This window comes from Helicoverpa zea, chromosome 9, assembly GCF_022581195.2.
Source record: "Helicoverpa zea isolate HzStark_Cry1AcR chromosome 9, ilHelZeax1.1, whole genome shotgun sequence".
NCBI classification, from domain to species: domain Eukaryota; kingdom Metazoa; phylum Arthropoda; class Insecta; order Lepidoptera; family Noctuidae; genus Helicoverpa; species Helicoverpa zea.
In genome coordinates, this window is record NC_061460.1 from 11,882,981 (window position 1) to 11,898,703 (window position 15,723).

At 35.5% G+C, this 15,723-nt stretch overlaps 2 protein-coding genes across 3 annotated transcripts in view; one reads left to right on the forward strand and one right to left on the reverse strand.

The window, feature by feature from the left end:
* Positions 1–989: 989 nt before the first annotated feature.
* On the forward strand, positions 990–7,700 carry LOC124632930 (lipase 1-like). The gene is made up of 5 exons (XM_047167945.1): positions 990–1,181; positions 2,484–2,688; positions 4,897–5,267; positions 6,618–6,776; positions 7,250–7,700. Exons 1-5 carry the CDS (start codon positions 1,032–1,034, stop codon positions 7,637–7,639), a joined length of 1,275 nt encoding a protein of 424 aa, XP_047023901.1. The 5' UTR covers positions 990–1,031; the 3' UTR covers positions 7,640–7,700.
* A 612-nt stretch (positions 7,701–8,312) lies between these two features.
* LOC124632928 overlaps positions 8,313–15,723 on the reverse strand; it is a 141,566-nt gene continuing 134,155 nt past the window's right edge. For both annotated transcript variants that reach the window (XM_047167943.1, XM_047167944.1), the window contains 6 exons: positions 13,139–13,288; positions 12,673–12,805; positions 12,059–12,325; positions 11,522–11,686; positions 10,638–10,803; positions 8,313–10,529 (listed from right to left, as the gene is read on the reverse strand). In XM_047167943.1, the coding sequence (XP_047023899.1) occupies positions 9,043–10,529; positions 10,638–10,803; positions 11,522–11,686; positions 12,059–12,325; positions 12,673–12,805; positions 13,139–13,288 (2,368 nt within the window). In that variant the 3' untranslated portion in view covers positions 8,313–9,042. The remainder of the gene's footprint in view (positions 10,530–10,637; positions 10,804–11,521; positions 11,687–12,058; positions 12,326–12,672; positions 12,806–13,138; positions 13,289–15,723) is intronic.

A 15,723-nucleotide genomic window follows, 5' to 3' on the forward strand; every position in this document is an offset into this window, starting at 1 on the left:
ATGAAATATAGTGTAAGATGAATGAAATGAATACGTAAGTGACCGAAAGTACCTACATGGGCATGCTATCCATTGAAATCTGGTGCTAATTTGATGTATTTGTATTCTTTCGTCCCACACGCGTATGTTGGTAGATTTTTTCGGAATACGCGTTTATTGCAGCTCCGGTTAGATTAATGCTGATAAAATTATTATTAGGATATTACTGAATAAAATCTGCATTGAATGTCATCATGATTGAGCAGAATTACATTATATTACATTATATTAATAATTTTCCATAAAATATGTTGTTGATTTTTTTTGTTGAAAATTAACATTAACAATAAATATTTGAACTTGCAGAACACGACGCTTATGTTGTCGATGAACTTGGACTTAATTGGCATAAATATGTTCTCTGTTGGCTCTTTGTGTAACTCAATAAAATATACACCTTTATATTCCATAATTTACTTAATAGGTACTTTATATTTCTTAAACATCGTGATAGAGACTGTCGTCGTTCCAAGATCTGTTAGACCAATTTTATAATAAAAAAGCATATACCAGATGCCACTTCAAAAAATTAAACTCCATAAGCTGTTAGGCCAATCTTCGAAGTTAATAAGCAAATGTTACTAGATCCAACCAGAAAAAAAAACGCAAAAACAAAAGCAACAAAATTAAAAATCAGTAAACCCCCTCACCAATAAATTGACGACTAACTATAGTTCGGCCATTCAGAGAATGCGTTCCTGACACGTCGCGATTGAACTGACGACGTAACTTTGCAATGGCGTTGCAGTTACGATAAAAATATTTTTGCTGGTTGTTTACCGTTTTAACAATTGAGGAGCATTAAAACAACATTATTATATCAATAATCAATGAATGTAGTTACGTCGTCAGTTCAATCGCGACGTGTCAGGAACGCATTCTCTGAATGGCCGAACTATAATCTAAGATAGCCAGGTGTCGTAGCGATAAGAATCATTACAAAAGACTGTGGAAATAGTTAAAAGGCGTCAGTAGATCACTAGCGTGCAAAAATGGTGCTTAAATTTGTACTTTTAGTCGCGTTAGCGGTTTCCGCATCAGCTAGACGGGCTCCGCACGCGGATTACGTCGAAAGCCTATTGAGGGCGAATCCCGCCGCGCGGATGTCCAGCGATGTGGACGAGGATATGCTTTTAGACGTGGTAAGTGTTAAGTTAGAGTGAGGAGTAGGTACTCAATACTCAATTCTTGATTAGCATTCCATATGTTATAGCAGGTGGTACATTTTGATTAGTGACAATATGGACCCTATAGGGCACAGCTTAAAGAAGTAGGAGAGTGTTAATACTAGCCTATTAATATATTATAATTATATTTAAAAACAAATTAATTAGTGAATATGTGATGTCACATAGTCCACATTAATAAAAAAATACGTATTTAAACGGTGTAGATATGTAGGTATATAACTGTAAAATGATAGTGTTATATTTACACTGTAAAAATAATTAACTTCTTTTGTTTAATTGGAGGATTTAAGTTCTAAAAAATAGAAGACGACGAAGTATGAGAATCTTCAAAAAAATTGTCTGTGTCAAAGTGACAATGTAGATAGATTTAAAAAAAAATATATTTCTTATTCAAAATGTGTAAAATTTTAAAGCAAAGGGAGCACACAATAAGCCAGTGTTTAATATTTTCTTTTCATAGATTTGCCTAATATAATGTAATGTAAGGTGTTACGAACTATGATGCAATTACCTAATATTTTTCGTATGGTTGCCAATTCCAAGATAACTGAAGAAAGCTCGTTTAATAGCAAGAAGTTACAAAGATTTCTTTAATTAGAAAATTCCCCTAGACACGAACATAATATGAGAGCCACTCCAAAGAATGTAAACAACCGCAATATACAAATTAATTGCAAATAGGTCAATTACATTTTTGAAAATTAATTAAGATAATACTTACAATGAATCACCGAATTATAAGCTGATTAAAGTAATTAAGTGTGATCAGTTTCCTCATTAATTTCATTCGCGTGCCATAGAAAACTAAATTAAAAGATCTATTGTACAAACGTCATACTCATTATAAAAAGTTTCTAGCCCGTTTTTCTCCATAGGAAGCTACTCTTAGAATGGGCAACTAGAAGCAAACTTATTAATATTTTTGAAGTTCATAAGTGCTCGTCAGATAAAATAATATACTTAATAATAAAATCGCATTTCTACGAATTAATAAATATATGTCGGTATGTAGATAATAAAATTATTTGACTTTGAAGACTGGGAAATAAGAATAGAGTTTTCGTAGTTACCTATAGTCATAGACATCGGTTGCCCAGATAACTGGTTTGAAGACATCAAACAGACAGACTCACCATGTGGCACACTGTCATATAGCTACATCCAGTTAGTCTGGAAGCCAACCCCAACATAGCCGAAAAAAGGCTAGGCAGATGATGATACATAAAACCGCTAATATCAACCTCTTATTTCCAGCCCGGCCTCGTAGCGAAGTACGGCTATCCCATCGAAGTCCACACAATCACGACCTCCGATGGCTACATCCTGGAAGCCCACAGGATCCCCCACGGCAGGGACAGTAACAACACCCCTGATCCCAACAAACCCATCGTGTTTATAATGCACGGACTGCTGTCTTCTTCTGCTGACTTCCTCGTCTTAGGACCTGGTACAGCTTTGGGTGAGTTCAATTATCTTCTATTTTTTTGAGTAAGCACAGCGGAATAAACAGTCGGCCGACAGTCGACCCGATGGTTGGCAATTTAGTTTTTTTTAGAAAATCATGAATCCAATCAAAAACAGTCGGTACGATACCGGCTAAATATTATATTTATGAGGCCAAACAAACTGTCGGCCGACTAAAAGCTGCATGTGCAAATGGACTGAGATGATTTTCTTGGCGATTCATACAAAAAAAATATGTATGTACATTAGACATAGAAGCCTTATATTATTCATTAAAATTAATACATAGGTTTCCGTTTCAGTCAAATATGTATAGTAGGTTTAAAGGTATCAAGATTTTGTAAAAGATGATTCCAGAAAGATAAAAACTGATAATTTATTTTTGAAATTACTTAATTATTTAAAGATGGGGGAAAAACATAACAAATCATTCATCTTTAGGTATCATTTGCATGTATAGAATGCACTTTTTGCGAAGATAAGCGGTTATCATGATAATTGTTCTGTTCAAAGTTTAATCGTTCAATTGTAGCAATATTATTCAAATATTTTGTACGTTACTATAAAGTGTGTCGTGCCTAATCACATTAAACCCTATCACATATACTTTATGATATTCTATGGTGAATTGTAAAAAATCACCCGATATAGCTTCCGTTAGCTATTTTCGTCACGTCCTATGGGACCTTACCAAAAGTCCATCATCATCATCATCATCATCCTCCTGCCCTTATCCCAATTTCATTTGGGGTCGGCGCAGTATGTTTTCTTCTTCCATACTCTTCTATCTGCCGTCATCTCACAAGTAACATTCTTTCTTACCATATCTACTTTCACACAATCCATCCATCGTTTTTTTGGTCTTCCTTTTCCACTATATCCGTCCACGTTCATACTCATCACCTTCCTCACAACATGACTCTCATTCCTCCGCATCACATGCCCATACCACGACAGCCGGTTTCCACGCAGTTTTTCTGATACCGGCGCCACTTTCAAACTTCCTACCAAAAGTCCATATAAAAAGTAAAAAGAAGCCCTGTAGGTACAATAAATGGACTATGTAAAACTGAAAGATATTTTCAAATCGATCTTGTAATACCTTAGATTAGCGCATCGTTCAAACAAACAAACAAACAACTTTTTCAGTTTTAGGATATCAATGTGGATTATGAAAATAACCCTGAAACTAGTTAATAAACGATAAGTTTTTAGTGCAATGTCCTGCCATCCTGTGCCCTTGACTTTTATTAAATTAAGGCCAAAGTTTTGATAAAACAAAAATTATAAACTTTATCTACACAGGATATATAATTAATTATTCAATATCAAAAGAAATAATAAAAAGATATGCTGAAACGTAACAATGGAATTCCATGTTAGTTGAAAAATGTACCTTAAAATACACTATAAAACGTGTTAAATCGTATTAGTGATGCAATGATTTAAATTATGTCTTCATTCAAAAAGTTATTTCGATTTATTTTGAAACTGGATGAAAATGTTGAAACACTTTCATTTCATACTTTATGTCCTGAAAATTACTAAATTACCTACTTTTTGTTCAAAATCTGCAATATTTGTTAAAACTTTCCCCCAAAGATTTTCACGACGACTTCTAAATCAAAACATTTCTTAGGTACTTAAAACCAATTCAATGAGTATCACACTACCATGACAAATTAACGTGAAAATTAATTGATTATTTTATCGTTTATAATCTTACTAATAATCTGTCATTAATTATCCGACTAATATTGCTATCGTCGACTTTAGAAGATTAAGATCGAATCACGCGCAGACGCCAGACGTTTCGGAAGCCAAAGCTGGGAAGCCTACTGATATTGTATCAGATTTAATTCATATAAGACAACCATTGTTTATAATAAAATAGTGATGCAGCAAATATAATGTAATTACATAGTCATAATCTAAAACACAGCTGAATGTTGCAATAAAAATATCCCCGGACAATACGGACTAAACTGTCGGCCGATATTTGGTTGTTTGACAGTTTCTTTTGAACCCAAAACTTTTTAGTCGCTCTGATATCACCCGGATATCTGATCGTTGTAATATGCACACTACCATTTATCTCCATACTGACCCCAACAAACTATCAGCCGACTAAGAGTTTGCAGTGTGACGCCCACGGCACTTAATTCGTTTGTCATTTGTTTCTAACTTTCGTCATCATCCACAGGCTACTTACTTGCCGAAGCTGGTTACGACGTATGGCTAGGAAATGCCCGTGGTAACTTCTACTCCCGCAAGCACAGATCTTTGAACCCTGACAGCAGCTTAAACCAGAACTTCTGGAAATTCAGCTGGGATGAGATCGGCAACATTGACCTCCCAGCTTTCATCGACCATATCTTAGAAACTACTGGACAGTCGAAGCTCCATTACATTGGGCACTCTCAAGGAGGTACTACCTTCTTGGTGCTGAACTCTTTGAGGCCTGAGTACAATGATAAGTTCCTGTCCTTCCAAGGATTGGCTCCTGCGTCCTTCTTCACTTACAATGATGTGTCAATGTTCAAGTCTTTGGCACCCTTCGAAAGTATTATTGATGTGAGTGATAATTTTTACATATTTTTTTTACAATAGTCTAGTCCAAGCAGTACTCTAACTACAGTTCTAATATTTAAAATTATTCTTGGCCCATGATTTTAAGTTTAATCCCACTTTCACACTAGCCGATTGGTCGCATATACACGTTCGGTTTTTTTTACGAACGACACATTCCACGCTGATCACGCAGTTTCAACTTTATCATTTAAACTGGTGGCAGTAATTTTTTTGTGTATAAAAACTGTGCCGAAAATACGTTACTTTAAAAACGCTATAAGATTCCAAAACTAAAATATATAGTTCTGTTATTTCCATTGTTTACGTATAAAAGCAGGATACAATTGTTTAAACCCGGAAAGTTACCGAATCCGGGTCAGTTATAAAAGTATTAAATCGTAGACATAACTTTGTTTACATGACATAAACTGGATTATAAATTGTCAACAAACTCTTTGTAAATATTGAATTAGGTATTCTATTTTATAACGTCGTGTCCTTAATAATGATAATTAAACAATACTTATCTACCTACGTCTGGTTTGTAGCTAAAAAATATAAACTCTTCAACGTTTATTTCAATAAAGTTAGGTACCTAACACTTTATACCAATCTTTATTCATTATGCTGATATAAAGATCTTTAAACAAGCAAATTACCTAATTAACAATAAATATTCGCAGATTCACTAATCTCAATTCTTGTAGGTATCCAATAACTTTTAATTTTCCCGTGATTTTTCCTCGTCACAGTTTACACAGATAAAAAAAAGCCGTGACTAATACTTTTCGCACACACTACAGAAACGTGAAACAAACTAAATCTATAGATTATCTTAGAGATAATAATATTAATTTGTAATTCTACTAAGTACTTGTTTCTGCTAAAACTCATGTACACTAATTCGTGATAATTAGTTTCTAACAATTTTCAATGATTGATCGTTGAAAAACCAGGATGTATTTAAAGTTTGGTAAAAACTAGATAAATCTGGTTAAATAGGATGTACCTGTATGGTTATCTATGATAGGGCTTCTCAACCTTCATTTTAGGTCTACTAATCACGTGTTTGTCATTTGATAAATGCGTGCAATAAAAACACCCAAACGACACACTGAAACAGTTTCACATTAATTGAAAACACAAATAAGATTGTAAAACAATTGAGGAAGTATTTGGACAAAAAGATCTCTACTTTCTGTGCATTCTTGTCTCTTCCAATATTTGGATTATAATTGAGAAAAAATATCCTGAAGAACTTTCCAACCGACTTCCCAAATAGATTCTGAATTCTTTTTTAATTAATATTATCTAATGTTTATACAAAGGCTAACGGTTCTATTTCTTCCTCAGACAACCGCATTCGCAATGGGCCAGGGTGAGATCTTCGGAAGCCGAGATTTCGTCTCCTGGTTCCAAGACAACTTCTGTACTTCAACCTTCTCCATGTTCGAGGTGGCTTGCAATGCTGACATCACAGGACTCGTTGCTGACAGAGAGTACTATAATTCGGTAAGTTTTGATCTAGATCTTAATAATCGTAAATTTACATGGGCTCTGATCGGGATCAAACGGTATAGTTTGAGTAGGTAACCGGGTACTCACAAACTTGGTTATGACAGTGTCTAGGCTTCGTATTCATCTGGATTAATTTTGTTAGGAACAGCTAAATTTACTTTCGCTTTTATCATATTAGTAAGAAGGGCTGGATGATAAAGATATAATGTCCAATATCATAATGAAATTGATGGCTTATTTTTCACAGTCACGTAATTTGCATTAGCTGCTTATCAGCCTAGATATGCAAATTTTGATGACAAACATAGCAGATATAAAAAAACCGATGGCATGCTAACTTGAGTCTTTTTTTAAACTACTGAGTTTTGAGTCTAACGCACTATTATTTGACTGTCATTAGACGTAGGTAAAACAAAACACACCAGCTATATACCAGAATTACTTAATCAATACCTTTCTTCTTGCAGACAATGATACCATTATTCTTGGCGCACGCTCCCGCCGGAGCGTCGGTCCGCCAAGTCTCCCACTACGGCCAAGTCATCCGCTTCAACGCCTTCCGTCGTTTCAACCACAATGCTTTGACCAACTTGGCAGTCTACGGTAGACTTAACCCTCCAGAGTACGACCTGTCCAAGGTCACAGCTCCTTCGTACCTGCATTACGGGTTAAGTGATAAGGAGGTTAACTATAAGGACCTACTTCTTCTATCAAATGCCTTACCTAATGTAGTTGGTACCTACAAGATTGATAGGGACAGTTTCAACCACTACGATTTTATTTGGGGCATCGATGCGAAAGAACAGTTGTATGAAAAGTTGATAGCTTTGTTAAAGGAAATTGATAGTCAGCGGTGATTTTAAGGTTACTGTAAATAGTGTAAATATATTATGATGTGATTATAAAGACTCCGAGGAATTGTTGGTGTTTTATTTGTTTTTTGTATGTAGTGTGTAAAAAACCTGATAAGTTTTTCGCTAATACTTTGTTTGACTGTGTGCAAAAGGGCACTCTTGATAATATGAGATCGTATAATATATTTAGATTGATAACATATAAATATTTTATTTAAATAATGTAAAGCAACTGCCATTTTTTATTGACAAAAAAATTGCAAAAACTGCACTATGTTTTTAACAGCCATAAAGTTTATAAAAATATTTTTTAGTATCAAAACCACACCTTTGTTATTTCACTTATCATGAAAATGTCTGAGTAATAAGGAAAAGACAAAAGGATTAGTAAATTTTGTTGAATTCATTATCCGATTAGCATTGATACAGTTAGCTTAATAAGTCTGCCAGTCAGCCAAGAATGTATTCAGTAAATACCTATCTAAATAAATTATCTAAAAACGTAAAAAAGTGATTTTCAATATTGCACTCACATTTTTTTTAAAACAAAAGCAATTCTAAGATGATGTTGCCACACTGATAAAATCTTAATTTTCGTGCCAAAAGAAAATACTGTACTATATTTACTTAAGTACATACGGAACGGAAATAAGATCAAAACAAATAAAAGATGAACTATGCTTACATACATGTTTTTATTACATCAATAATGTAAATACAAGAAAATGCTACATTTCGAATTGATAAACAGACTTATTTACAACGAGTAAATAAAGTAATTTCAGTAGACCAAGCAACAGATTTTAATTTGAAGGAACTTAAAAGTACTTAAAATTGAGGTAAACAGTCGTAGTGGAACTCTGCACTGTCAAAATATTTTAAATATCGAACAAAAATAGCAACTCGTGATTGGTGTTTCAAGAAGACCAATAGACAGTTGTATAATTTAAATGCAGAGTTTTGAAATTCTTTTTTAAAATAAAATAATAAGTAGGTAATAAACTGGCAGCAGTGACATGGTGATCTTAAGCAAATTTTGCTAAAAAACAAAATTACCAAGATACGTAATAATTAAACGCTAAATATCTAAAAATAAATAAGTAGATGAGCTTTACTCTTTCAGTTTTGAAAGGCCACAAACAATTAATTCAAAGAGTTTTGACACGACATAAATATTAACTCTTGAATTTGCAGAAATATATTTTTCTTGTCTTTGCATTTTTAAGACCCTAATATCGTTACAAGATACAAAACAAATATATTTTCAATTTAATCAGACCTTCCAAAAACTGATTTTCACTAACACGTTAAGTATTCCTAAAGGGCTATATTGCACTAGTCATATAATTAGGTACGAAACACTTAAATTAGTCGTTGGTTCCGAAAACGTATAGTAGAAGCACCTTTTAGTACAACCCAGAAGGCATGTCTGTCACTTTGTGATTGCCAAACTTGCTGGAATTTGAACCAATGGGCGATAAGGTTCTTTTCAAATCTGCGTGGCTGTGTGTACCATTGATGACAAGACTAGTCATGCTGGCAGGAGCATCCCTTAACATGTGAGGCCCGGAGTAAAAGCCAGCGTTGCTGTGACCACGTTTCACCAAAAACGTGGAGCTATTAAAGCCAGTTTGGGAGTCAAGGCCAGGGTTCAACTTAGACTGGTTCATGAAGAATTTTGGGGACTCTGTTTTGGTGGTTTCGTCTTTGTGGCTAGATTTTGAATCGTAGCGGCTCATGTTGTTCAGTTTGCTGTTGGATCTGGTTACCGGGATCAAAGGAGTCTCGTTTCCACCATCGCTGCTTGTTCTAGAACAAGATCTTTGTCTTCTCTCGTATGGCCATGCGGGTTTACGTGGTTCGGACAGCATGACAATATCCACCATTGAGTTCAGTCCCTCGTCGATCCTGTCTAAGCTTTTAGTGAGTTTTTTAGACTCAATAAGGTTGACTATTTCGTCTACCCGACTGCATTTAGAATTAGATCTATGCAACTGAGTCGTTGACCCGACTATCGGCGCAGGAGTTTCTGCGTAAAACATACTATCAATATACTCGCGCTGTCGGGATCCTTTCTCAGAAGTTTGGAATGACTCGCTTCGTTTTATAGACGTTCTCCTGCTTTCTTCTCTAGAACGAGTTCTGGAACGCTTCGTTCTACTCTCATCCTTAATCCTATCTGTAATAGAGTTGAAAACAGCTCTGCATTCGTTGAAATCGAAGCTGGAGACAGAAGGTTTTTTAGCGACGGGCTTAGTATATTTTGAAGCGCTTAGTAAAGAATCAGATCCTTCGTCACTAGAGTAGAAGTTATCGTCGTAGAGATCGGGAGGCTTGTATACCAATCCTTGGTCTACTACAGGTGGGACAAATAAGTGTAACAGGCTTTTGGCCTTTCTAGGTGGGTGTGGGACTATTTTGCTTGGAATAATCTCAGATTCTTGGTCTTCTTCAACACTATCGTCTGGGAAATCCTCTTTTCCTTTTATCTGTATACTGTGTCTAGTGCTAGTAATAGAATCTTCTTTTTCATCTCTGTTCTTTTTGCATTCTAGAGCGTTTATTGGTACGTTAATTTCTGAAGTTTGATTGCATCTGGATGAACGGTCATCAATGAAATCTTTAGCGTACTGTTCCGATTCAGCGTGATTGACAATATTCCTTAATTCTTGAATAACTTCATCAATTGTCGTTTCTTCTTCCTCGTCTGAGGATTTCTTTTCATTCTTCTTGGATTCTAGTTTTTTATGCAACGGACGTTTGTTTCGCATTATGTCGTATGTTTCGTTTTTGAAAACTTCGTAGACCATGGAGTCTCGTGGAGGATCACCTTCGGGACTTAGAGATCTCTCTGAGGAACTGATACCTTCATCTTCTGGTGGTGATGATTCGTCTGTAAGATTAAAGGAAGCAAATAAGTTTATGATTAAATTTTTTAAATAAATGTTTTCTTGGTTAAGATCATTCCAGTGATTTGGTAATCTAATGTTTGAAGGTTTACCTCTATTTTTATGAACAGAATTTTTTTTCTTGATGGCGAATGGTTTCTTCCTGTTGGAGTTGCCATGTTCTGATCGTAGTGAAGACACCTCCTCCTGAAGTTCGCAACACTTCTCCTTCAAGCATTTCTCTAATGATAACAGGATCCCTTTTTCTTCTTGAAGAATCTGTAAAGAACCAATTATTGTAAGTATTGAGTATCTAGAAAAATTGTATTTACAGCTCTGATCTCAGTATTTACTTCAAAGTTTATTATTGCAATTTCACCATTGTTTTGCAATATTCTATTATATTCTAATATTATTATATTTGGTATTCATTGGCGTATTCGTTTTAATCCTAAGCTATAAGCTAATCAGCCATGTTTAATCTCAATTTACTTAAATAGATTATGTTACTAATCTTTATCAGACAACAAACTTATGAATCAGTACATTGAAATGTCGTAACTTGTTTTTCTTTTGATCAATAACAGTTGTAAATTCCGGAAGTATAGTACATTCTGGCAGACCTCTAAATATTTTTTTCTTTAAGATATCTAATAAGTTAATGATCATCTCGCAAGATGTTTTTTCTCATAAATAGGTATTATAAAATATTTCGATTGAAGAATTGCTACTAAAACATTAGATTTAGAATGTTAAGCAATTGGTGGGCAAAGGGTAACCCAACAATGGTGTTTCTCAATCGTTCTTCACATCCTATTTGGCCCATATGGTTATGAGTGGAAACTTGTAATTAGCCTTCTTCCACATTATTATCCTGTAACTAAACAATGTATGTAGCTGTAAGTTTTCTTAAAATTAATAAAATAAAAATGCCAAAATTGTGTATACACGAGCCAAGCAAGCTTTTGGTTCTGCATTTAGAATTCTACTACGTTACCTTGACTCTCTTCTCAAGCAGTTCAAGCTTGTGCCTCAAATCGTCCTTCTCTCTCTGCGCCTCGTTCGCCTTCTCGCTCAGCGTGTCGATGTCTATCAGCTGTCTCTCGTAATCGTCTATCTCTCTTGTCACTTGGTCGTTCGCGCTTGGCAGCTTGGCTACCATCTGTGAAATATTTGTTAGCTATGAGGTGTGATCATGATGTTATTTTATTCTATCTAGTGTAACCTACCATTGTTAATTAAGATAATAATATATAGCTCTAATTAACGGAAGCAGAGCATTTAAACAACCTATAGAATGTATCTGCTTAAGGATGCTACTGAATGGGCGGAGACATGATGTTTGCATAACTAAATTCTATTGGTTGTTTAGTAAATTCCCTGCTTTACTTTCGTGGAGAGAATTTCTATCACATACATAGTAAATAAAATTTTAATAGGACATAAAATTATGTTATTATGAATAAACGAAGTATTTTTTATGGTTATAGTAGGTATTGTTTATATTTTACAAAAAAATATTATCAGGCCTTACCTTTTTTAAAGTAACAATATCAAATCCAGCCTGTTCCAACTCAGCTTGAATATACAGCTTCCTCTGAGGAGTAGGAGCACTGCTCAACAGTGCATTGATGAAGGCCAGGCCAGCTGCCTGCAGGTCTCCCGAACCTCCAGAGCTCTGCAGCATTCCTACCAAGAATCTGAAGCGAACTGGTTCTCCGTAGCGGAGACGGAGCGTGGAGAGAGCTTCGGAAACCATGCTGTGGCCTTTCGCTGGAGGGTAGCAGGCTTTTGTTAGGAGCTGGAATATAGAAATAGAAAAGTTGAAAACGATAGAAAATATTACTTTTGTTCTAAACTAAATATAATTTAATACAATAATGGCGTCCACGCCGAATTTCGTCCACGGCGGCTGTTCTCGAATTTAAGATAATCAGCAAGCTGTGCAAGAAATGTTATAGTACACAAGGATGCACTCTCTATTCACTCACTCTCATAGTTCATCGGGACGGTATAATCGGATATGACTGGACTCTTTCCGGTCAGGAGCAGAATCAACATTTACGTCTTCTCGAAGACACCATGGTCCTACTTTCTGTCACACCAATCATACCATGCCAATTCGCAATTGTTTGAAAAATATCTTACCTGCAAAGCCAGAACCCTGGACTTGTTAACTGTAGACATGATGCAGACGGTGAGGGTGTACACTCCGTTGGAGCCAGACACCAGCCTCCGCACGCAGTCAGGGTAGCGGCTACAGCAGCTCCATAGGCATTGCCTAGAAACATAATAAAAACAGCAATTTTACTGACAGTGGATATAGATAGGTAGGTAGGTAGGATAGATAGATAGGTTCTGATAGCTATTAAATAATATGTTTTTTTTATCGGGCTGTGTAGTAAAATTAAGGGTTTTTCGTCCTAGACATTGTCTCGGATTACATCTAAATCTTGAGTTGAATTTGCAATCATAAAATATTTACAAAGGAGCTAGGCCCAGTGCTACTTTCAATTACACTGTTTGCCGCATAAAATAATTTAATACAACTTTAGATATTAAGAGTTAATTTAATACACCAAAAAATATTTAAATAAAATTGCAAATGACTTACAAACAAGCCAACTCATCCAGCAGTGGTCTTCTCCTAACAGCGGGCGGTCCCCTCGCGCCCTCTCCTGATTGGCTGAGCTGCACGTTGCGCAGGAGTTCGAGTAACAGCGTCACGCCATCTAGCGGCTCGCACGAGAACTCTTGGACGAAACTGAAAGAAGAAATATGGAATATTTAGTAATGATAATACATATGTGGCCCACCGCTTTGTATGGCTTATGAAAACATTGATATGATTAAGATTAAAAAGTGCAGACACATAAGTCAGTAAATTGCCATCAGAGTTAAAATTTTCTGCCTCGTGTTTTCCTTCGTAACAAGTAGGTACTAGAAATCAGAGTTTTATAAAATTAACCTAACAACTTCTGACGTTACTTGAGAGATAACTGCAGATAGAAGAGTATGACCCATAAAACAATGGGGAAATATAAACCGAGCGATTAAAAAAACGCTTTGCGACTGATGATGACATACTGTATTAATAACTTGAGCGGTATGAATTTGAGTAAGCGAAAAATTAACTAAACTAACAATTAATATTGATTAATAATAAAATCCAGAACGAGCTTACAAAAAGTGGATTGTGATAAATTCATTTCATATATTAAAATTTTATCCAAGCGACTACATTACTAAGTGAGCGACTGGAAATACAGACAGGGCAACGTCAATATAAAGATAGAATCGATTTTTCTAAGTGAGGTTATACATAACGTACTACTAAAAAGTTCACTTTGAGCAAAGTTTTGTAAGCTGCTTTATTAATGATTATTGGTTCCTGATATTCTATTTTAAGATGGCAGAATTTTGAAAACGAATCGCTGCAAAACCGACTCCACGTAGTCTTGTTGCCCTACCCCTAGAGTGCAATTCAAAACCGCGTAGGCGCGGAGGGGCGAGGCGGCCTGCGAGCTGAGGCGCAGGTAGTTTTAACGTTCCCGCCGGGGCTGAGGCTGGCCGGCTGAGCCGGCCAGCAAGCCGAAGCTGCGGTGGTGAGCGTGTAAACCATCTGCGACGATAAACTCGCATGGGACCGCCGGAGCCCCGCAGCGCCGGAGCCGTGACAGAAGCCATGCTTGCTGCATGTTGCATTGTGCTTCCATTCTGCATACCTGCTTGCATGCTTCGCTTCAATCCCCTTCCCTCGCTCCGCTATCCCCCGCTTACTCCTTGGTATCTTAATTGTACATTTCCGATTAATATTTAGGAAATGAATAGATTTCCTAGGAAATTTGTATAATGTAATTTATTTCACACATTTTGTATTCGAAACACTTCATTTAAGATAAAATGCCGCTCAGTATAAAAAATACATTTGCCAAATATTGAAAAAAAATGCAGGACGTAACGTTGACACTCAAACAAATATTAAGTCACTCAAATATTATGAAGCTGCTCATTTTGTATTTTAAGTAACTCAAATTAATGTTTAAAAGATACTATTCTGTTGATTTTTCGTCACTTACAGTCAGTCGCTCACTCAGTAATTATATAGCTAAAATTAATTAATTTTGACACTTAAAATTGTAATTTACAGTCACTCGTTTAATTGCTATCCTAAAACAATTAGGATAAAGGCAGGAGGATGATGATGACCTCTGACCCCAAACCCCAGAAAACATCAACAAAGTGAGTATTCTAAAAGACGCAACAACACCTAACTACAAGATAGAAGCATCTTATTATAAGTTTTTATAATACTTAAATAGCACCATCATGATAATTATGATCACTTTCAAAGTATTGCTTCTATCTCAGGATTGAGACGTAGATCGCGGTAGGGTGAGAACGTAATTTCAGTACCCAGTGCAGGTTGTTAAGTAAAAAAAATAATAACCTTGCCATTAGAAAGATTTTCAGGGTTGCCAAGTGTAAATTAAGGCCTCTATGTATCGTCTATTATGAAAAAATACAAAAGTATGTATAGACATACTATTCGTAATCAGAATTAGGTAATTTAAACAAAAATCTTCAGAGTTTGTAGGAATTCAAACCAACACCGTTAAATTGACGACAATTTACCTAATGTCTTTTCTCGCGCGAATTATTCTCGGAACAACCACCCAAGTTTTATATTGACGACTTCATGCGTAGGTACCTATTTTTTCTAAACCATGATAGGTGGATGAATAGGTATTTCAATTGCATATTTTATCAAATTTTTTACCTACATAATTGTTATAAATAGCAAGTGTACAACACTGCAGGTATCGCTCTCAGTAATCTAGACTATAACGACCAATCAAAATAGAATTTAAGTTACCAACTCCAAAGGTCAGTTTAAAATATAGGGCTGGATAGCCAAGAATAAAATGTGACATCCCTAAACGTCCATCCCGCAGTAATAAACACCGAGGTATAATTTGTCGAAGTAAAGAAAAATTATAGTAACAATTACCCGCAGGATTCACGGGAATCGCCGTTCTTATTTGATGTATAAAAACTTTGAATGTATGCCCATAAAACTGGCGGAAAGGACCAAAGATTTTTAAAGCGTATAAAAAAAGACATAAGTATTTATTATTATCATTTTTATAGCTCAGACTAAACTGATTTTATTAGAGTAGGAATCTGAAGTTTAAAAAT

Bases quoted from the DNA above. Each gene is read 5' to 3' on its own strand.
- LOC124632930 (XM_047167945.1), top strand. From the start codon at position 1,032: ATGGTGCTTAAATTTGTACTTTTAGTCGCGTTAGCGGTTTCCGCATCA. The intron at 1,182-2,483 runs GTAAGTGTTAAG...TCTTATTTCCAG, and splicing joins AGGATATGCTTTTAGACGTG to CCCGGCCTCGTAGCGAAGTA. The intron at 6,777-7,249 runs GTAAGTTTTGAT...TTCTTCTTGCAG, and splicing joins ACAGAGAGTACTATAATTCG to ACAATGATACCATTATTCTT.